The following is a 24,545-nucleotide window of genomic DNA, read 5'->3' on the forward strand; positions in this document are numbered from 1 at the left end:
GCATCATGAAAGAGACTTATTTCTGGACCAAGTGAATTTATGCCATTTTTATAATGTTGGAATAGTATGTTAGAAGTGATTAATATACATCCTGAGCAGAAATCTACCAGGTGTGTGCCAATATTTTCTCCACTAAGGAATGTGGGATTTGTGACCTTAGTCTTCTTCCAGAGAATTCTATACTTGGAGGTGATGGACAGTGTTAATTCAGTTTTCCCTGTGGTGAACAGCTGCAGATCATCTGCACTGGCCAAAGCAGGTAAACCACAAGGTATCTGATGGTCATCATGAAATGCCGACAAGGAGTGTTTAAAAAAGAAATCTTTTGGTAAGCATAGAATCACACTTGAACGCTAAAAGTCCTAAAGCATCTTTGTGATATGTTTGGATAATGCTTTGAACATAAGAAACAACTAAATTTCTTAAGGAAGTCAACAGTGTTAAGAAACATTGTCGATGTCCTAGAGAGCCAGAAGAAACGTTGTAGTTGTTCATAGATTTACTGAAGACAGTTTCATTGAAACCATTAAATAGCTTAATTTAAATTTAATTTTACTGCCTGAGTAGCAAGAATATCTAACCAGCAGGATGTAGATTCAAATCCCACAATAGTCATGAATGTTTTATGAGTCTTTAGATGGTAAATAGTATAAATTCCATTGAACAACATGAGATTGCCACCTTGCTTACTGAAGACCTTAGGTGACTTGTAAAGGTAAAGTCCATGTCCAGTCTCCACCTAGATTTCAGCCCACATATGGTATTAATAATAATATTGCACTATAGGCTAATGCCTTTCATGGATGGGATTCACATAAAATAAATAAAAAATAAAAGAAAGCCTCTTCTTTTTTTTTTTTTTTCCCCTCTCTTTAGGCCACCAACAAGAACCAACTTTTCCTCTATGTCAGCTACCCTCTCTAATGACATGAAAAATTCCTCTAAATCTTCCTTATTAGAATCTTCTGTAGTAGAAATAAGTCCCATTGGACAACTTACCATTTTGAAATCTATCGCTATCTGAGACTGTGGGCCATTCAAGAAACAGAGAGAGTGCTTCTTGTATAACTGGATTATACAATATTATATACTGTGCCTGCTCTAGCAGGTATGATATCTGATTTGTGATCTGAATTATGCTGTATTCAGTCTGTTCCTAAAAAGTGGAGATAAAAGACAGTGATCACACTATCATCCCTTTAACCTCAATTCAATGCTCTTGAAAGCAATGGAGAAGGTTATCAGTAACAAGCTTCTTTACTACATAGAGATCTATGAGTTAATTAGTGACCAGTATGGATTTTGTCATTCTCATTCTATAGCAGCCCTCCTCACTAACCTTACCCCATCTTCAGATAGTGCTTTTGGAAAGATTTGGAGAAACTTGTGTGATTTCTCTTGATATTTCCAAAACAATTGAATGAGTCTAGCAATGTAGCCTTTATACCAAGCAGCCATCTTATGACATCTCTCCTATCCTTCATGAATGGATTGTTGGCTCCCTCTCAAGTTGTTCACTGCATGGCAGGATGGATGGTTCCCACGCATCTGATTTTTCCATCAACACTCAAGTAACTCAATTCTCCTCCTATATATATCAATGATCTTCTCTCACAAATGTATAATCCTATTCATAATCTTTGTGATGACAGTATGCTCCATTCCTCTTCATCATTAACAAACCTTGTTATGTTCAGATGACTCATATTTCAAGGTCTTCTACAACCAATCTTTAAACACCATTTTTCTAGTATTCTCAAGTGGAGCAAAGATAATGATGCCAAAACAAAAATCCTATCTTATTTCTTGGACGGGAGATCATGCCTCACTCTCTTTCACTTTTGATAATGATCCACTCACAACCAAGATCAGTTCTCTCTCCTTGGGTTGACTTTCACATCTAACTTATTCTGGTATAAACACATTATATCCATAACCTCTATAGCATTCATTGTTTTCTGTTCTAAACATTATTGTTAGGAGTTGAGTAGGAGAGAAATAATGTTCTCACACAAGGTGGCACACCAAAAACCTCCCAGAATGTTTGAATATATCCAGAAAATAGTCCCTCCAATGAGGAAGTCTCTCAGTGACTCCTTCCAATCACATTCCACAAATGCTCTATTTCTGCACATGTCTTTTATATAGGTATGTCCATGGATGCTGCTCCACTGAATTTGCTACCAATATTCCTCCAGTTTCCTTTTAACATGTATGAACAAAATACAGGCAGCAGCTGGTCAACATCATCATCAAATTCCTGCCATGTACCCTCAAGGGGTGTACAGGATATGATAGTACTACATGAAAAAAATTACATCATTACTAACTTCCTATCTACAATTTTCCTCCAAATCAGTCTGTTACTTGTCAAGACTCCAACATTATCAGATCTTATATTTCTATCGTCTAAGGCACTTTGTACCGTATCAATCCACCTAAATTTTCGTCTTCCTGAGGGTCGTTTTGCTGCCAACCTGGCAGAGAACACTTGTTTTGCTAATCTTTCTTCGCCCATTCTGTTTAAGTGACCATACCACCTGAGATTAGCTCTGCTGACGCATTCCTGGATGCTGACAATGTCAAGTTCTTTCCTAATATCCTCGTTTTTAATATGATATTGCCATTGATTCTATCTGTTCACGCCTATAATCTTTCTCAGGACTCTCATATCTGCGGTCTCAAGTCATTGGTCAAGTGTTTTACTTCTGACCCAGCTCTAGATCCGTAAGTTAAAACTGGTTTGAACACTGTCTTGTATACAGCTAATTCAGTGTTCCAACTGAATTTATTCCATATGAATTTATTCAATTGACTTCCCACCATACCAGCTTTGCTGATTCTGTAGTCTATTTCTATATTTAATTTACCATCTTCAGTAAAAATCGTGCCTAAGTAGCTGAAATGTTTTACTTGTTCCACAGGTTCTCCATTCACAACACAGCTGACATTTTCAATGATTCTGCCTATTTTCATTATCTTTGTCTTTTTATTGCTGACCTTCATACCATATCTATTACAACAGTTATTCAATTTAGTCAGAGAATCTTACAGACTTGCAGCAGATTTATTTAGAAGCATAACATCATCCACATAAAGCAAAGAGCTGACATTAACATCTCCAATTTTGATATCATGTTTAATACCACTTTCCTTCATAATGTTATCCATATAGATAATGAATAACAGAGGGGATAATGTACATCCTTGTCTCACACCAGATTTAACATTAAACCATCTTCCTGTACTTCCTTCAATTCTAACTGCTGACTTACAACTCAAATAAAGACTAAGTATTGCTTGATATAATGCCCATTGACACCATATAACTGTAGCTTATTGAATAGCTTCTCTCTTGGCACCTTGTCATATGCCTTTTCCAGATTGACAAAACTTAAATACAGATCTTTGTTATATTCCCATGCTTTCTCGACTATTTGTCGTAAAGTAAAGATCTAATCTTGACAGCTTCTATTTGGCCTGAATCCAGCTTGTTCTTCACCGCAAGCTTTTCTTCCACAATTCTTCTCAACCGTTTCTCAAGTATACTTGTATAGATCTTGCCAGGAACACTCAGTAGGGAAATACCTCTGTAATTCAGTTTTATTTCCCTTTTTATATATGGGTACTACGAGAGCTCTACTCCAATCATCGGGAATTCGTCCCTCTGTCCAGGCTCTCTGAACTATGCAGTGCAGCCACTGTAAGACTTTTATACCACCATACTTCAGCATTTCTGGTCGAATATCATCTACTCCTGCTGCCTTTCCACATTTCAAGCCTTTGATGGCTTTTTCTACTTCAAGTATGGATATGTATTCCTGACTGCATGCCTGGTCAGTGTTTTATTACCACTGTGCTGTCATCACTGCTGTTTGTTTCATTTAGCAGTTTTTCAAAGTAATTACTCCATACTCCAAGGATATCATTTTCTTCTGTTTTCATGTCACCTTTATCATCTCTAACTCCTTTTACAGCACTCTTTCTTCCATTCTTAAGCTTCTTCAACAACCTCCAGAATAATTTGCCACTTTCTTGATATTTATTTTCTATATTCTTGCCAAAGTCCTCCCATGACTTTTGTTTAGCTAGTTTTACACAGTGTTTAGCATTCTTGCATTTGTCTCTATATTCTCTAAGAGCACAAGCTTACTTATTTGACAGGAACTTTTGATATTCTTTCTTCTTTTCCTTCACTGCCTCTTTAACTTCCTGTGTCCACCAGGGAGTTTGATTTTTTTATCCTTGCAGACAACCTCACCACATGCCTCTCTGGCAGAATCAATCAATGTTTTCTTCAGAGTTTGCCACTGAATCTCCAAGGTTTGATTCCTGTTCTCAAACTCTTTCATTTTTTCTTCAATAATCTTTGTGTATTTTAGTCTACAGTTCACATCTGAGAGCTGCTCAACTTTTATTCGCTTTAAAACTTTCTTACATGTTATTCTTTTCAATATGAAATTCAATTTTATCCTGTTCAAGACTAAATAGTGATCACTTCCAATTTCAAATCCTCTGTACACTCTGGTGTCCTGCAGCAGGGAGAAAACAACATTCTATCGACAATAACATAGTCAATGAGACTTTTCTTATTCCTTGCCTCTTCTCTCCATGTGAATTTGTGCGCATTTTTATGTTGGAACATGGTGTTAGTAATAACCAGTCCATGTCCTGAGCAGAAATCCAACAGATATTTGCCAGTATTATTAGATTTGCTCTTTTCATCAAATTTTCCCAAAATATTTTTGTATGTCTCACAATCATTTCCTACTCTGCTATTTAGATCCCCAACAAGGACCAACTTTTCCTTTTTCATTGTGTAAGTTGCTTTTTCTAAAGCCTCAAAAAATTCCTCCACTTCTACCTTAGTAGAACCCTCTGTGGGACCATAGGCACAAATAAGTCTCATATTTGCCCACATTACTCTACTTGAGACTGACTGCCATTCAAGAAGATTAGCCTCGTATTTTGTGTTGAATACTATGGCTACTCCTTTTCCTTGATTGTCATTGCCTGAATATAACATTTTGTATTTATTGCTCAGAAAGATCTCACCAGTTTTTGTCTTTTTTGTTTCAGTCACCCCCTATTATGTCGATCTGATACTTATCTAATTCCTCAGCTAGCTCCATTTCTTTGCCATTCAGGCTTCTTATGTTGATAGTACCGATCTTTAACTCTGGTGATGTTGGGTTGGGAGTGTGTTTTCAGATTTGTTCCAGTAGCTGACTTTTCGCTGTTCGCCCTGGTTCCCTGGCAAAAATAACGGGGGCCTTGTTTAACCGGGCAACGCCCCAGTCAGCATGAAATTTTGTCATGTTGTACCATCATTTTTTATTTTGGTTTAACCAATAAGAATACAATTTGGTCGGCTAAATCCCAAATTGCCAGCCCATTCTCGTTCGTTCAGTATCCAGTAGATACCCAACAGAGTGCACCATGAGAAGGTGAGGATTGGACATTAGGTCAGAAGCCCTGGTCAGTTCTCTGCATTCCTTTAAAGGCTAAGTGGAGGTCTCCTGTCAGTTATACAGCTTTGACCCTTAAGCACCCCCTGGTCAACATCTAAACCTCCAAATCAAAAAATTAGAATAATCAAAGAAAAGGTGTTGAATGATTTGCAATTCTAATTTATTGCATAGAAAATAATTATTACCAATTATGAATAATCATCATCAAAATCTATGTACCTTGTAGATTATATAACTATGTAAACACATAAATATGTATTATAAATTATAAGAAAACTGTTATTTGAAAACAATCCCAAAATTAGAATAATTTTTAATGAGGTTCAAAATATGAGAATATTCCAAATTTTATTGATTGGTTTTGAGGAGAGCATAGAAATAGCATATATTTCAGTAGCTGAGGGGACTGACTTGTGTGTGAGAAATCGTTTGCACGTGGATTTCAGTTAATCATTTGCTAAACATGGGTCAAACAAGTGACATATCAGAAGCTAAGAAGTTTCACATGGTGTCTCTATACAAAGATGGCCAAAATCAACAGTGTATAGCTAAGGAATTGAAATGATCTCAAGCAAGCGTGAATAGTATTGAGACTGCCAAAAACCTGATTCTGCTTTACTCATCAAGCTCGAGGCTAGCGAATTTCATCATATGCAATTAGTTCATGTTTTTTTAAGCTTCTGTTGAGTATCTTTGAAATTCTACTTCAAATTTATAAATATTGTAGACAGTTATTTACTTTTGTATTATTATTTTTTAAAACTGTATATTGTTATATTTTTATTGCTTACATTAAATTTGGTCATAATCCAGTTTAGCACAGCAAGCATTGTTTATTTTAAAAGAAAGTATCAAAGGTGACAGTCACAACTCAGTATTGTCAAGTATTGAAGGTAACCAGGAAGCAATCAGCTAACACTCTATACATTAAAGATGCCATGAAATTATATTCTTGGTTTGATCCTTTATTTGTAAGCAAACAAAGTTTGCACATGAAGAAACTTCATGATGGGCAACTCGTATATAGAAGTTTAGGTTAGTATTATCCCATTCAAGTTCTCATTCAAGATCCTGTATTATCCCATAATGCAAAGCACATATCCTTACGGACATGTATAATGCTATCCATTATGGGAAAGGTCACTACTCAGACCAGTTTCAACTTTTATTGAGGTCTCATCAGTGGGAGCCAGTTTCAGGGGTGATACCAAAGTTGAAGTAATGTAGATTTCATATTTCCAATTACAAGTAGCCAAAAAGCATCACACCTTATTATAAAATACTCCAGATTAGAGAGAGATGTTGAAAGATGAGATCCAAGTAAAGGGAACAAAATTTGCATGACTTCTGTATTACTTCAACCTTGGTATCACTTCTGGGTCTAGCTTCCACTGATAGCACCTCAATAAAGGTTTGAAACTGGTCTGGGTAGTGACCCTTCCCGTAATGCATAGCATTATACATGTCTGTAAGGATATGTGCTTTGCGTAATGAGATACTAAGGCAAGTGATGTGAAGTCATTAGTCTCTATATATGAGTTACCCAGTTATGAAGTTACTTCATGCGCAAACTTTGTTTGCTTACACTTGGATAAAGGATTAAACAAGAATATAATTTCTTGTATCTTTAATTTATAGTATAACCAAGTGGAAAAAATTTCAACAGCTAACAATCTTTTTACAGGAAATGATAAAAGAAACACACTTTTTATACTTTTGTGTAAAGAGTGTTAGTGAAAATATAACATCTTGCTAGCATATTTCCAAAAAGAGTTAACTGTAGAAAGTAAACTGAACTGATAGAGATTTTTGCAGGACTCAGAGCCACATATTATTGCATATGAAAACTAATAACACACACAAAAATATTACCAAACTGGTAGATCACATTATACAACTGAATGATATAGGCTGAATATCCTCCTCCTACTACTGTAGTTCACCATCACTAGAATGGAGTACAGAATAACCTAGTTCCTTCTGAGGGAATGGAAGACAATTGTTTTTAATTTTTTTAAAAATAAGTACTTGTTATCTCACTTTTATGTACTACTAAAATTAGTGTGTGTGTGTGTGTGTGTGTGTGTGTGTGTGTGTGAGAGAGAGAGAGAGAGAGAGAGAGAGGGGGGGGGGGGAGTCTGCAACAAGAGCCATTCTTTTACACTTTCCAAGAAGTAATTTAAACAAATATGATGGGAATAAATTCAAAATTTGTGATAATTTACAAGTGAGACTTAATACAATATATTTTAGAACTAATAAAAACTAATAAAAATAGAAACCAAATGCAGAACTTTATTCCCAAACAACAAGTCTCCAATATTGGATGGTAGCAATCTTACATGGGGTGATGAAATTCATCTCCCATTTAATACAGTAAGTCTCAAGATCAGACAATTGAAACTGAATGATATTCCTCCTGTTACCACAGTTAACCATCGCTAGAATGAAATACAAAATAAAAATACTTTGCAGCAAGCTAGACTTTCAATAATGAAAAGAAACATTTAAAAGCCTAAGCATATTTCTTTTTCTCCTTCTGAGAAATCCAAACTCAACTCAAAATCAATAAAGAATTCTTTTGAATGAGGTCTACTTGTAGCCTCATAGTTATTTTATTCTAAAATACAATACCATGAAACAATATAGCACCACAATAAATGAAATAAAGATCATGACAACACTTCGGAAATGATAAAATAAATATGAACTCTATTTATTATGGATTGGTCTTAATACATTTTGTCATACCTATAATCATTGTATTTCACGTGATAAAATGTATGTGACAAAAATTACCTAACAAGATATTTGCAAGTTATTTCTATTAAAAAAATAATTTCAATATAAATTAAAAATAAGTCATACCAAATAAAATGTTCTTTCATTCTGATGAGAAGTATCACCAACTGATTTAACATGTGTTATAAAATCAGATTCCGATTGCAACTGTTTGATGGCGAAATTCTTCAATTCATCCACTGAAATTACTCCATCACATGAAGAATATGCTGGACCCTTACAAAAGATATTCTCAATTATTAAGAAAGCAAAATCCCATTGTAAACTATTTTATAATAACACACACATAAAATCTGAAATTTTTGAATCATATTATAAAATGGTTATAAGTGCTTTCATAATGACTATATCACTTTTTTTTTATGTTATCCCACAGTTTCTGGAAAAGTTTGTAAACCTACAGCAGAAGTTGTAGAACTATATTGATGACACTGTTCCACAAAGAATGTTAATAAATTTCTTCCTTCTTTCTTTCTCTCTCTCTCTTTTTAAATTCCTGCTCACATATGTGCTATTAGGTTCTGAAAATGGCCTTTAATAATCAGGGTCTGCAATTATAAGGTGTCACACCATATGATGAATGATATATTAATTAAAAGCAGTCATAAACCTACATGCACCAGTAGGATTTGAACAAACAGACTGTTGCTTGAAGAGCAGAGACACTATCCACATGGCCAAATATGAGACACATCCTTAAGTCATTTCATTTTCAGCTACATATAAACCTATTAGCCTATCTCCTAAAGAGCTCGAGAAAAGATAAGTGTTATTTTGTGTGGTAATCAATGATACTGATTAAGTTTTAGTAGAATGATGTTTATTTTTGATAGCTTAGTATAACTGAGTGATTGTGGAGCATTGTAGGTTTATTGCTTTTTTTTTTTTTAATTGAATTCTGAGGCTTGCCTTGAACAAAAAAAAATGGCAGTACAAATGAGATCTGCACAATATGCAGTGCAAAGATCAAATATAATTAACAGATTTTTCAAAATAGTTTAATGTTGTGAGTGCAACATGTATTCATGGCGAAACATGAAAGAGGTGTCTGTAGAGAAACCAAATAGATGAGAGCAGGTATGGGTTCATGGAAAGTGCGATGTTTTGTTAGGCAACAAGTCCAACAAAATAGACTGACAGAATGAAAAGTAGCATAAATGTCACTGCAAAAGATTGTGTGAATAAGGGAATGAAAGTGAGCAAGATGGTTGTGAAAGAACAAATGAATAAAGAAACAAAAGTGAAATTAAGAAAGTGAAAGAAAGGAATGGCAGAACCAGGGGGAGGAAGACTGAGGGTATGACAGTGGGAAATTACAGGAATGCAAGATTTGAAGAATTAGTTGTTCAGCATGAGAAACAAAATGAGAAATATGTGCTAAGATACTGAACATTTGGTTGATAGGAATGAATGAGTGCAAAATGATAGAATGAAGGAAAGTAGAGAAAACTGACAAATGACTTGAGAATAGCAATCCATAAAGATTATTAGAAGCGTGGTTAATAAGAGAGTCCACAAGGTCTGTTTTCCAGCAGGCAGAATGAACAAGATAATGGATGCATTGGATATCAGAAGTAAACAAAAAAAGAGAGTTTGTGGTGGTCGTGGGAACAAATGATTTGGTTGGACATAAGTAGAATGTAAGGATGAATATCAGGTTATTGAAGAGAGTGAAAGATAACAGTGCAGTAGGCATTCACATCATTCACAGGCATATTCACCAGCAGCATCACCATTTTTGTGGGACCCTTAACGTTTAAATGATAGAACTAATTAAGGCTGCGGGTTCGAATCCCACCATGGGACATGAATGTTTGTGGTTGGCTGTGGAAATACTAGTGGTAGTAGTGAGCGGTAGATGGCGTTGGTGTAGTTGCAGTTAGTTGTAGTTGGATTGAGTGGTGGAGACAGAGAGCTGTAGAGTCAGTACCCTCCCTCGATGAGTCTTTGGATTCCCTGGAGGTGTCACATAATAATAATAATAATAATTATAGTGATAGAAGAATTAATGTAGGAAGAGACATCAGCTTAACAAAGTACACGTGATGTGACAATTGATCATGGTATAGCAAAAGGTGCAACCTAAGAAATAAAAAGGGACCACATGATACACAAATCACTAAAGGGCACAGAAAAAGAGGAAAGGCAAAAGGCAACAATAAAACAATATAAGACAAACAAAGAATAAGATATAACAAGTTGGTGGATTTAATGAGACAACTGATCACATTATTAGAACTTACTAGTGATACATTGTGAATGGTTTCTATATAGGGATAAATGGGAAATTTAGCATGTAGAGATGAGGTAAGCTAAGATGGGAACAAGAATCATGTGCTTGGTAAATAATATATCAGATTAAGGTGCATTGTTCAACTGGCCAAATTCAAGGCAGTCCTAATGTGGTTGCATGGACTTGAATGTCTTTTGTCTCATACTCTACATGCATTGTACAAAGATCAAGCGATAGTCCATATTAAGCAAACAAAATATATTTATTATAACTTAAAGTAGTTCTATACTATTATACACTTTTCATACAATTTCTTTCATTATCTTATCTTGAATTTCAATTACTGTCTAACATCATTAAGCTTGCCATTAACAGTGAAAGGAGATTCTCATATTCCACAATTCTAGCTGACACTATTCCTAACATGTTATGCTAACATCTCAATTTCAAACCTTGCTATCTCAGTGACAATACTATTAACCTAGGAACACTATGTCCAGTGGACTCACAATCATCCTTCTGCACTTAACTATTGATACAAAAATCTACTCACAGTAACACATATAGTCCCATCAGCACATGAGATCCTTAGCTGTTTCTGCCGATTCTTCCAATCTGTTCTGTGTACTGGATTTCTTCGTTCGGCACTCGGTAGCCATCCTTCCATAATTCACTTGCAGGAGTAGCAGCACATATTCGTCGATGGAAAACTAGGTCAAACGAAGGTGTCCTGCTTTCGGTGCACGAAACAAGTTCCCTTACTTGCTACACATCACGGAAACTTTCAATGCTTCTTCAGGGACTACCCGTTTCCCATGGGTAGCGTATAGACAAGTCCAAATCGGGCCTATGGACTGCAGCTAGAAGACTATGAGAAAGAGAGAGAGAGAGTCTCGTTCTTAAGGCCTCCTATATACAGTTTTTTGGGAGTTCCCTGTTTCAGGGTCGGAGATCCCTGAACATACTGCGATCACTCTGATGTCAGCGATCTTGACCTTGAGTGTAGGTGGAAAAACTTCCTTGTTCGAATGACCTTCAGCGCTATTGCTTCGCTTTCAAGTTCCAGACATAATCCACTGTAATCCTTTTTACTTGAGGCAGAACTATTTCAACACTAGGCTATTTTTACAATATCACTCCTGGATTTACGTAAAATGCACAATTTTGAATATTTATACTATAATAATTTTATGAACAATTCGGTGTTACTCCTTTTTGCCAGATACCCGTGTGGGTTTACAATCAGTATGGCAATGTGTGGTTTTATTATATTTATGACCTCTGTAAAAGTCAATGCAAAAAAAAAATTTTTAAGAACTTCTACTGTATCGAATTTTTACAAACTGAAATCTAACAAGTCCACTATCATTAGAGTCAGAAAGGCAATCTGTACAATTGTATGTGTACAGGCATGATGGGGATCTTTGAGCACTCCTATCTGCTTCCAACTATAATGCATCAACAGTGGTCTTAATTGCCTGTGATGGGGGGGGGGAATGCCAAGGTGGGCAACCAACTCCACATGTCCAGGAAGAGCTACTTGAATATTCCATTTAAGATCATCCACTAAAGGACGCATGTCAAACCCACCAATTAGACTGAAATTTTCATCTGGCTAGCTTATTTGACTAGCAGAATTAGGGCTCCACCCAAATTATCTGCTAGCATCAGCCTTAATGAGAGTCATGTTTACTTCTGCCAAATTTTGAAGTCTATACACTAAGTCCAACGATGCTCGAGTTTTTTGATCCCGTCCATATAGTATGATTTGTCCACTCTTCAAAATAGGCAGTTGTTTCGGCAATCACCTCATAATTTGATGAAAATCTCTTTCCTGCCAGCCATTTTTTCATGTTTGGAAACAGACAGTAGTCTGAGAGAGAGCCAAATCTGCAGAGCAGGGGGAGGGAGGGGGGGGGCGAAAGGACTTCGTAGCATAAATCGAACAATTTTGCGGTCACAATTGCAGAAGAGTGAGCGTGCTCGTTGTTGTGGTGAAAAAGAATCTTCTTTTTCGTCAAGTTGGTAATTTTTCCTTTATTTCATTATTTAAACGATCCAGCAAAAATGCATAATATACTCTGGTAATTGTTTTCATGACTGATATTCTTTCGCTTAAACATTCATAACAATAGGCAAGATCAAATGGTGGCAACACCTCTCAATGGCCATCACAATGCTTTGTTTTAGTCAGTCAGATTCCCATGGCCCATGCCAGTTCTGAGTCAGCTGTTAGTTGCCAACCAAATTGTCCATCTGGCACACCATGCAGTTAAGGCATTCTATGAAAAGGCCTTAATGCTGCTCTGAAGTTAAACATTCCCTCACTGGACAATCTCGAACAGTTCTGTGCAGTACCATACCTACTTTGGACCACAGCCCAACTGGCCCATTCTTCAGATCCAATCCTAATGTCCCAAGGTTATGGATTGCTGACTTCCCTTACCTTATCTACATTACTTTATCAACTAGAGGCCGTTCGCCTGGGAGACCTCCCGCAGGTATCATACCATCATCCATCTCAATAACATGAAATCCTCAAAATACTAACTTTAAATAAATTATAATACTGGAATAAACTCATGTAAAATATTATTTTATTAATATAATTTTTGCCTAAGTATCAAAAGCATCTTCAGTACATGTAAAAAACTAATCAAACAATAACTGACAATTCCAAAAGTAGCATAACTAAAAAAATGGTCAATTAAACTTCCTAACTTATTAAAAAAAAATATATATATATATATATATATAATTAAACAAAAAAAAAGTTAGGAAAGATTAGCTGATTTAAAAAGTACTATCTTCCATAAAGGGGATACATGGAGAACATCGGATCTGTTTGTGTTAGTGAGGTTTCATCATCAAAATACTGATATATACCCTCAATGGGTGTACAGGTTATGATAGTACTACATGAAAAATTTATCTCATTAACTTCCTATCTACAATTTTCCTCCAAATCAGTTTGTTAAATGTCAAGACTCCAATATTATCAGGTCTGATATTTCTGTCTTCTAAGGCACTTTTTACTGTATCACTCCACCTATATCTTGGTCTTCCTCTGGATCTTTTTCCTGCCAACATGGCAGAAAACACTTGTTTTGCTAATTTTTCCCATTCTGCTTAGGTGACCATACCACCTGAGATTAGCTCTGCTAATGCATTCCTGGATGCTAACAATATCAAGTTCTCTCCCAATATCCTCATTTTTAATATGATATTGCCATTAATGCCATCTGTTCATGCCCCTAATCTTTCTCATGACTCTCATATCTGTGGTCTCTAGTCTTTGGTCAAGTGTTTTACATCTAACCCAGCTCTCAGATCCATAAGTTCAAATTGGTTTAAACGCTGCTTTGTATACAGATAATTTAGTGTTTTGGCTAATTTCTCTCTTATTCCATAAATTTATTCAGTTGACTTCCTACTATACCAGCTTTGTTGATTCTGTTGTCTATTTCCATATTTAACTTACCATCTTCAGTAAAAATCGTGACTAAGTAGTTGAAATGTTTTACTTGTTCTATAAGTTCTCCATTCACAATGCAGCTGATATTTTCAATGCTTCTGCCAAAACACTGAGCCTGGACAGTCTGGACTTGCAGAGCATGCTATGAACACTAGACACAGAATTCATTGGAACAAGACGAGTTCCAATGAATTGGAACAAGACGAGTTCCAATAGCATGCTCCACAAGTCCAGACTGCTCAGGCTCAAGGTAATGAATATAAGACTTTGTAATTCTTTCTGTAATGGTTCATCTGAAGAACAAAAGGAGTGGACCCAATGGACAACTTTGAACAATGTATTTTAGACAACATTTCACCTAGACCTATTCACTGGTTCAGATATGTAGATAGATGACATTTTTGCTATCTGGAATGGCTCTTCTTATGAATTACAAGTTGTAGTCTAAATTGAATGCACTTCATCCAAGGATCCAATTCATCCAAACAGAAGAAGTAAATAAGCAGTTAGGTTTTTTTAGATCTTTTAATCTTTCATTAACCAGATGGTAACCTGCATTTCTCAATTTTTCGGAAGAAGCTGATACAGGCCATTATATCCATGCTGAATCTCATCACCATCCCAGTCAAAAGAAAGACTGGAACCATTAAAACACTGGTTCATCAGGCACACTTCTTACATTCTTCATATCAATTTCCTGTCAATTTTATATTAACCGGAAGTAAGTTTTCTGCTGTTGGCTTTTACAGAGTTATATTTGGATTTGTCGATGTTTGTTTTGCATTTGCTGCTTTCTTCAGTGTAGATTGAGTATGAAGCTGAAGTTCTTTTCATTTCACAGAAAGAATTACAACATATTATTTCAAATTTTTTATCTAATGGTTATAAGAATTATTTCATCAAAAGAGCTCTGAACAGTTTGGTATCTCTACCTCTTCAAATACAAAAGGAATAACTCATATTCCTATCCCTTATGTCAAAAGGATTAGTGAATGCATAGCGAGTTTTAAAACCACTAAATAGTTTACCTGCCTTTTCGCCCCATCAGAAAAATCTCAACCTTTCTCACTTCTCCAAAGGACAAGCTTCCACATCTCAATTATCCAGATGTCTACCAGATTCCTTGCTCTTGTGGGTTATCTTGTTTCAGACAAACAGGAAGATCTGCTTTTATTCAGCTAGAACAATTATTTTCAACCTTTTTCCTAATATGGCATACTAAGACTAATTATTAAAATTCTGTGGCACACTAAAAATATATTCTTTTGATTTTTTTGACGATCTGGCAAAAAATAGGCATAATTTTGATTGATTTACACACACAAGATATTAATAACAGTAATTACTTATCCTTTTTGCTCCAAAAAAATATAAACTATATTTTTGACATTTTCAGTAAGAAAAACAATACTCAAAATTATTTTTAAAAAATTTTTGATTTTTTCAAATGAATATTAAATGTATTAAATAATATACATACTTGCAGTTAATTTTAATGAGACATCTGAGCTTGATGTTGTTCCAGAATGTCTTTTGTGTGAGGTCGAATTTTAGATAGGCATACTCTTAAATCATCTTCCAAGGCTTCCAGCCGGGATTTATTTTTGTTCTTAATAATAATCGTTGCAGAAAAGTTTGATTCACACAAATATGATGTGAAGAATGGAAGAAGTACTTTTATTGCTTTTTTGGTAATATTGGAAAATTCGCTTCTTAAAGATAACCAAAACGAAGTAGTATCTATTGTTGAATGTTTTAGTTTTAAACCTTTGTCATTTCTTATATCTGTTAATTCGTCCTCTTCTGTAATCTTTAAATTTTCCAATTTACATGCACTTAAGACAAACAGATCTCTTATCCAATCGAAGGATGATATGTCAAGTGAGGGAAAATATTTTTCAATATTTATATTTAGTAATCTTAAGTAATTTAGTAATCACAAATCTCACGGCACACCTGAAGACCTCTCGCAGCACACTAATGTGCCGTGGCACACTGGTTATATTCAATACCTTGAGCCTGGACAGTCTGGACTTGCAGAGCATGCTATGAACACTAGACACAGAATTCATTGGAACAAGACGAGTCCTTCACAAAAGTCGGTTCCTCATGGAATGGCTTTATAAAGAAACACATGAAACTTTACTTCACTCTCCTAACTTAAACAGATCTGATGGTCTACATCTATCCCCATTATGGGAGAAAGTACTTTTTAAATCAGCTAATCTTTCCTAACTTTATTTTGTTTAATTGTGTGTGTGTGTGTGTGTGTGTGTGTGTGTGTGTGTGTGTGTGTGTGTGTGTGTGTGTTATTAATAAGTTAGGAAATTTAATGACTTTTTTCAGTTATCTTACATTAGCTACTTTGGTAGCGCCTTCTGGAATTATCAGTTATTGTTCAATTAACTTATTTAAGTTAAGGGATATTACATCCCATATTGTTTAATAGCCGAATAAGAAACTCAAAGAGTTTCATGCCGAATATAGTAAATATATAAAGTTCAGCAAGTCCAAGCGTAAGCAAATACCTGGATAGTGTTACAACTGACCCTTTAGGGAGTGCAACACTGAGGCAACTCATGGTAAGGGTGGAGCAAGCTCCGATCACTATTCTTGATATTTCCCCATAATGTGAAACCCAGCTCCTAGGAGCTGTATTACTGGTCTACATTATGAGTGAGAGAAGGTCACTACCCAGACCGGTTTCAACCTTAATTGAGGTCTCATCAGTGAGTAGGTAGACCTAGAAATACTAAGTTTGTAACAAACAGAACTTACATATATCCTACTATGAGAATTGCCAAGAAGGTGTCCTAAAAATTATTAATTATTTTTTAGGACACCAAATTGAGCTAAAGGCTTCAATTTGGTGACATATAAGCTTATTTAAGTTAAGGGATATTACATCCCATATTGTTTCACAGCATTTCATCTATATTTCATATTGTTTCATAGCATTGTTTCATCAGCATGAAACTCTTTGAGTCTCATTGTTTCAGCTATGAAACAATATGGGATGTAATATCCCTTAACTTAAATAAGTTTATATGTCGCCGAATTGAAGCCTTTGGCTCTTCATATAATTAATAGTTCGATTAACTTTTTACACGTGCTGAAGATGCCTTGGATACTTAGGCAAAAATTATACCAATAAAATAATATTTTATTTTTGTGAGTTTATCCCAGTATTATAGTTTATTTAAATATGCCTACTCATGGTATTTCCTTATTGAAACAAAAATACTAACTCACAGAGCTAAGGTTATTTGTGACACAGATCTTGCCACAGAACTTAATTATCTTCACCACACTTTTTTTTAGTCTATAGGTAAAATTCCCTATAAAACACATAAAATACTACATTCCTCCCCTCCCCAACTCCTCCTTTCCAAACATACAAAACCAAAGCATGATTGTTTCTTCTAATTATTTTTATTATCACATATATCTGAGGTACATCTGAAAAGATAGCTGAAGTACTAAATAAATATAACCATCACACCACCCTCAAACTACACTTCAAGGAACAACTTTCATCCATTCACCAAAGAACAAAGCCCATCCTCTATAACATTGTTGAGTATATAACATGTCTTATGACTGTAACTTTGTCTACTATGGACAGACAAACCTCTTGAAATCTGCCTTGCTGAAAGCAAGGATTACACCATGTCAAGTCAGGACTGATAGACCATACTTTAACATTCTTTCATGCAAGATTAGATGGAAGAAAAGCGATGTACCACTTAGAAATTGTTACAAGATGGAGAGACCATTTTAGAGTCAGCAATGGCAATAAAACACTCTCATAACCTCAACATGTAAGGCTGTGTTAATTTAATATAAAATTTGGGAAACATTCTAAGATCAGATCTACACATGAAGTTCTTTTCATAGATCACTTGTGTACCAAGGCAATTCAAGAAAAAAAAATTTAGCATCCACAAGTGATCTATGAAAAGAACTTCAGCTTCATACTCAATCTACACTGAAGAAAGCAGCAAATGCAAAACAAACATCGACAAATCCAAATCTAACTCTGTAAAAACCAACAGCAGAAAACTTACTTCCTGTCAATTTAAAATTGTTTCTTCTAGCCTCTGCAAGGCCAGTGGGTGCAACTTCTGATCATCTATGCTTCCTCTGCTTTTGCCTTTCTCACCCAGAATGCACTGCTGTAACAACATGTAAAGATAAATAACACTAACCTACTGGCTTCATTCTTCTCCTCCAACTATTGTAGGATCATTTCTAAAGCATTTGATTGAGTCTGGCATCAAGGCCTTTCATTCGACTGCCATCCTTCCATTTACCTGCTACCCTCTGTTACTCGTAACTGAGTAGCTAGCTTTCTTTCGGTCCGGTCACTGTGTGCCATGGCAGATGGCTTTCTCTCTTCAAACTCCTTCAACAACACAGGAGTGCCTCTGGGCTACTGTTCTATTACCTACCCTCTTTCTTCACCATGTAAAAGATATTTTTTTCACTGACCAATAACCATAGTTTTGGTGATGACGGTATCCTGCATTCCTCTTACTCATTTGACAAACCCTGCAATACACAAAAATTTCCAAGCTTCAAGATCTATAAATAGTGAATTAAATAGTGATCTCTATACCTTCTTCAATATGATAAGGATAACAAGTCAGTCTCAATGCCACTAAAACATGGTCATCAGCTTTTCAAAAAAAAGTAGGTCCTTTCTTCCTCAACCCTCATCAGCACACTGCACCAATATGCTATATGCATATAGCACATTGGTGCAGTGAATAGAGTCAAGCTGGAGATGATTTGGACCGAGGTGGGACCTGCACGGCTGTCTTGAGCATCACTGAAATGTGTTGGAAGGGTAGTTTTTGCTGACCCTCGGTTCTTTGGGTGTGTAATGCATCCCTTTGTAGTTGGCAGGGTGGGGTCCTCCACAGTTAGCGCATTTAGCTGGTGTGGATCTTGGCTTGGTAGTACACATGATGGGCTGGTGGCCCTCACCACATTTCAGACACCTGTAATTTGCCTTGCAATGTTTTTGGGCATGGCCAAACCTTTGGCACCTATGGCACTGCCCAACTGACAACTTTTTCCTTAGTGGCTCAGTAGAAATTCTGAGGCCACAGATCGCAGTCAGTTCATATATCTCTTTCTGTGCCTTGTCAATTTCTAAGGAAATGCGACAGTAATTATGAATTTTTCAAACTATAGAAGAAAAATTTCTCTTTTACTTCGAGATCGCTCAACATACCAAGAACTTAATCACGATCCCACCAACAGGCAACTGAAGAAATTAAATTCCCTTCTAGATGAGGTGATAAGTTTGGATGCAGACACGATAGAAAGGCTAAAAACACATTTCGAAAGACAGCCTAGATTTTATGGTCTACTTAAAATCCACAAGACAGATATTCCTCTTCGTCCTATAGTGGACTGTATTGATTCACCTACTTATCGCATAGCCAAATATTTAGCGGAATTATTAAAATCACATATAGACAAATCACGCTCTTTTCTGAAAAACTCTTTGGATTTCCTAAATAAATTAAAAATATCTCGATACAACCTACTGATCTTATGTTGAGCTTCGATGTAGAATCTCTGTATACTAATGTACCTCTCAAAGAGACTTTACACTTGCTGACATCATCCCACAAGACATTATAAAATTATTTGATTTTGTGATGCACTCTGGATATTTCTTGTGTCAAAACAAATTCTACAACCAAGTGGAAGGAACGGCCATGGGAAGTCCACTTTCACCTGCTCTAGCCGACTTTTGATTTTGAACATCTAGAAGATGTCCTGTTTTCATCTATATTCCCTCAACCATCCTTTTGGGTGAGGTATATAGACGACATCTTTTCAGTGTGGCATCATAACAGAGATTCCTTACCTTCCTTTTTAACCAGAATCAATTCCTTACATCCTCGTATTAAGTTTACCATGGAGATTGAAAAGACAACAAGTTATCCTTTTTAGACGTCCTCCTCACCCATTCACCTTCAGGTATTCTAACAACAACAGTTTACAGAAAACCCACTTTCACTGGATGTGACATTCTCAAACAATCTGCTCATCATCCTTATCAAAAAACAGGAATCATTTTTGTTTTTTTTTAAATTGAGACTTTTAATTCCTACATTAGTCTATTGTTATTTATAAATTAAGATTATTATATGAAATTGTGAATTAATACCTATAATTTAATCACCACTGATGAAATTTTTCCTCTCTTTAATGCTTAGCAATGTAACATAATGCGCTCGTTCTACTTTTGAATGATCAACTGTTGGTATTCCACCTTGTTAAAAACTGTTCCTATGTAGTCACTGAAGATAGTCTGTTATTTTCAGACTGAAATATTTGGCAAATATTAAAACATTCTTGTGTTTACGTGTCTATAATTCTTAATCATAATGTCACAAGTGTCTCTAAAGAGTAAAATTTAAGTTGTGGTTTATTTTATTTTTTATGTGATTCTCACCCACAACATTTTTGTAGGCGGGAGTCACACAAATACCAAAAATTTGGTACGAACAGAAATTTAAAGAAGTCTGTGAAATGTTGATTAACCATCCTACTCTACAATAATGGTGGCATAAAAATCCCAATAATTTGGATGGTAAACATTCAGCCCACTTAGTTCTTCAGGTTTTTCCAGCAAACCCTGACTTTATGACTCTAAGCAATTATTTCAACTTTTATTGACCACCAACCACACTGTTTTGTATTAATTTATATGTATACTTATATGAGTAATTTTTTTGTGAACATGTTCTCTAGCTTGATTTATTTTTGTAACCAAATAGATAATAATAATAATAGGAATCTAGCTTTGATGTAATTAGTGTAACTTTAACATACCATGTAGATTGTAGTGAAGCTTGTTTCTTTGTATATATGTGTATACTCGAGATGATGACCTTAATGTGAAGATTGAAATGTTGAGTTATTATTTTGGTTTATATTAAACTGAGGTTTTACTCTAACACAGTGGTTGTTCCCATAATTTTTATGATGAATTTTTCATGTTCTATAAAGATTGGGTTCATTAATGGCATCAATGACAGAATTGTATTAATTAGAAAAGAACTTGATACTGTTAGCAATCAAGAATGTGTAAAAGAGATAACGATGTGGTATGATCCTTTAAATGGAATGGGCGAAGGAAAGTTTACAATATTGAAGTTTGACAAAAGATGCAGAGAAAGACCCAAAGATCTCAGTAGACTCTGCATATGCAGTCAAAAGTCCCTTAGAAGACCAAAATATAATATCTGATATTAAAGTTCTTACATATAGCAGACTAATTTTAGAGAAAATTATATAATGTAAAATATGTCATACTATCATAGTTTCCTGTGCACCTGTTGAATATAATATATCAGAAATATGATGATGATATGATGATCAGAAATAATACCTATGAATAATAATAAAATGTTTTAAAAATTAAGTGGATATTAAATCCAGAATTATTTCAAAGCCGAACATAGAAACTATGAAAGTTTTAAATGAAATTTGACCAGACAGCTTACGGGAATACACTCGCCGATATTTACGAGTTGCCCTAGCCGGACCTTATAGGAGAAATAATCGTTGCCCAAGCATCCATATATTCTCCTCCTATTGGTCCATTTTGAAAAGGTTTCACTGGCCTGACAGCCTATTCGAAATGGACCAATAGGAGGGTAATATATGAACGCTTGGGCAGCGATCATCTCTCCTATAAGGTGCGGCTAGGGCAACTCATAAATATCGGCGAGTGTATTCCCGTAAGCTCTCTAGTCAAATTTCATATGAAATGTTCATAGTTTCTATGTTAGGCTTTGAAATAATGCTGGATTTTAATATCCACTTAATTTTTAAAAAATTGCATCACCGAAGTGAAGCCTTTTGGCTCTTTATTTTAGTAAATATTTGCAATTATGTAATACATTCTCTTCAATATTAATTTTTTTTTCAGTTGAGTTTATTGGTTTTTCATACTTATGTAATGCCATACAACTAACTAACTTTTTTTTATCTTTAATATAAAAATGGTGATTCTAGGGAAGGAGAAGAAAGGAGTTTGGGATCAGTAATTTTTAAAGCAACTACAAATGTGGAACAAGAGTGAGTTTCAAAGTTCATGATGCACCTAGCTCAACTATGGAACTAAGACAAAGTCTAAAATCCTGAGTGGTGAACTAGGTCCAAAAACTTTGACTAAAGATTTATTGCATGCATATCCAAATAATATTATTATTTCCCTTACATGCTTCTCATCATGTCAGACTCAATGTGAAAGATCCAGAACTTGATAGGGTAATCCGGTCTGCATAATATGCTATGTCTGTCAATTATTTGTGCATTCTCTGCCAGCATGTCTTTCTTATGAGATGTAAAACCCAAGTTTCTGTAAAGAAAAACTTGCTATATACTCTTCACTTCCTAAACAGAATTCAAACTCAGATCTTTCCTACCAAAGAAGCATCAATGCTACTGATTGAGATATCTTATTGTTCAAAATTTTTTTTTTTAATTTTATAGAAACTTGTGATTTTCTCTATTGTCAAAAATTGAATATTTATTATATTTAAGAAGTGTTTATAATTGAATATTTAAGCAATTTTTAATATTAATTAATAAAAATCAGACTTACATTTCCATTATTTTTATTTAATGAATAAAGTAGTGGACAAGTGTATGATGCCTCATGTGGTAAGGGCACTAGTTCAAAATCAGGTTTCACTTTACGAATAGCCTAAAATAAGAAACCAACATTATGGCAGCAAATTCAAGTCTTGAATAAACATTAAACTTTTTTTTTAATTAACATAATTTATAACATTAATAATGTTACAGCTATGCGAGTATTTGGTTGGTTACCAAAGAATACTCATAAGAAGAACAATGCATTTATATCTCATAGGAGGACTGAAGGGATTGCCTAAAGAGAAAGCACAGCATTTAGAGTGGGGGGGGGGGGTATCACTCACACACACACACACACACACTCTTTAAGTTGAGTTACTGACCTAAAAAGCAATGTCAACTGATACTAAATACAATCAAATCCAACTAGAATAAATAATGATATTGTGAATTCCCTAAGTATAACAAACTATAAAAAAAAGTCGCAACCACAGCCTCCTAAGCGTAATATTAATCTAAAGGAAAATTCTCTACATTCCATTGTAAAAAATATTCCTTTATTCCCTGAGTTCACAATGGAGAGCTGACTATATATCATTATCATCTGCAGCATTTTCTGTGTACCACATTCTCAATTAAGTTTGATACTTAGTTTAAGACAATGCTGAAAGTTAATTCTCATGAGACTTCTCGCGTTCTTTCCTCAACTGAATACTCCACAAAAAAGAGCAAAATGAGAATGGCAGTCAACTCTTCACTGTGAATTCTAGAAACAAAAGAATAGTTTTCAGAGTAGAACTTAGTGATTCTCCATTAAATTGGCATTGGTGCTAAAGGGTTTTAGTTGTGACTTAAATGTCAAAGTATAATACTTCATTTTAGTTATAGAAGAAATAATAATCTTTGGCATAGGATAATCCTAGATTTGCAGTGGATATAGTATTACATGTCACATGAAGTACTGGCACAAAGCTAAAAGCAACTACTGACTATCTGTTTTGGACTTGCACCATTTTTTAACAACACAAATATCATTAAAAACGTTTTGAAACCATGCTATATAAGTCAGCAATTATATTTGATTTATTTTGCATTAAAGTTATTAGCCCAACAGGGTAGTAGAATCTCTACTTTTGCCCTAATGAATGTCGATTACTAAGCAACAATGAAGGAGAAGATGCATAAGTCAGATATAATGATATTTATACTATCAAAGAAGTGAAAGAAAAATATGAAGATTATTAATTATTCCAGATAACTACTTTAGCTGTGGGTGCTGAACATATATATATATATATACAGGGTGTTCGGGATAAATTTGACATATTTATAATTAATTATATTTTTCCGTAAGTTACATGTATTAACACACACTTCTCTTCATTTAAAAGTTTGGACCCTTCTTCATTCATATACAAGATGTCAGAAAGGATGGATAGCTGGAACCCACCTGAATCATGGAAGAGAATAACTTGTATCATGATGATTCGTGCCCGCCATCAAAATAAGGATATTACGACTGCTGCCCAATGCTCCCTGAATACAGTAAAAACAATCAGGCATGAACTAGAGACTTGCAATGGTGACTACGAGGATGTAGCAAGAAGAAAGATCCCTAGCAGACGATCTGATTGCGTTCGTACAGCAGAATTCCTCGCAAATCTGCAGGAACAGGTGTTGAAGAACCCTGGCATTGGAATTCGGGCTTTGTTCGTGGAGTTGCTAACTGTAGTCAAGCCCTGGATAACAAGGGTAGCCAATGGTAGGCCGTATGTATGGCAGCAGGATTCGGCCCCTTGCCACACCTCTGGGAAAAGTCAAAAATGGTTGTCTGAAAATTTCTACGACTTCACCAGTCCAAATGTTTGGCCTCCAAACTCCCCAGACCTTAACCCCATGGATTATTTTGTATGGGGCGCAGTTGAAAAAGACACCA

The 24,545-nt window shown here is 35.1% G+C and overlaps 1 protein-coding gene across 1 annotated transcript in view; it reads right to left on the reverse strand.

The window, feature by feature from the left end:
* PolrMT (mitochondrial RNA polymerase) overlaps nt 1-24,545 on the reverse strand; it is a 603,530-nt gene that overhangs the window by 479,433 nt on the left and 99,552 nt on the right. The window contains exons 7-8 of the mRNA XM_090391417.1: nt 22,617-22,718; nt 8,340-8,489 (exon numbers count right to left, since the gene is read on the reverse strand). Coding sequence (XP_090247543.1) covers nt 8,340-8,489; nt 22,617-22,718 — 252 coding nt within the window. The remainder of the gene's footprint in view (nt 1-8,339; nt 8,490-22,616; nt 22,719-24,545) is intronic.

This window comes from Typopeltis vanoorti, chromosome 4 (genome assembly GCF_054136105.1).
Source record: "Typopeltis vanoorti isolate ZY-2024b chromosome 4, IOZ_Tvanoo_1.0, whole genome shotgun sequence".
NCBI classification, from domain to species: Eukaryota; Metazoa; Arthropoda; class Arachnida; order Uropygi; family Thelyphonidae; genus Typopeltis; species Typopeltis vanoorti.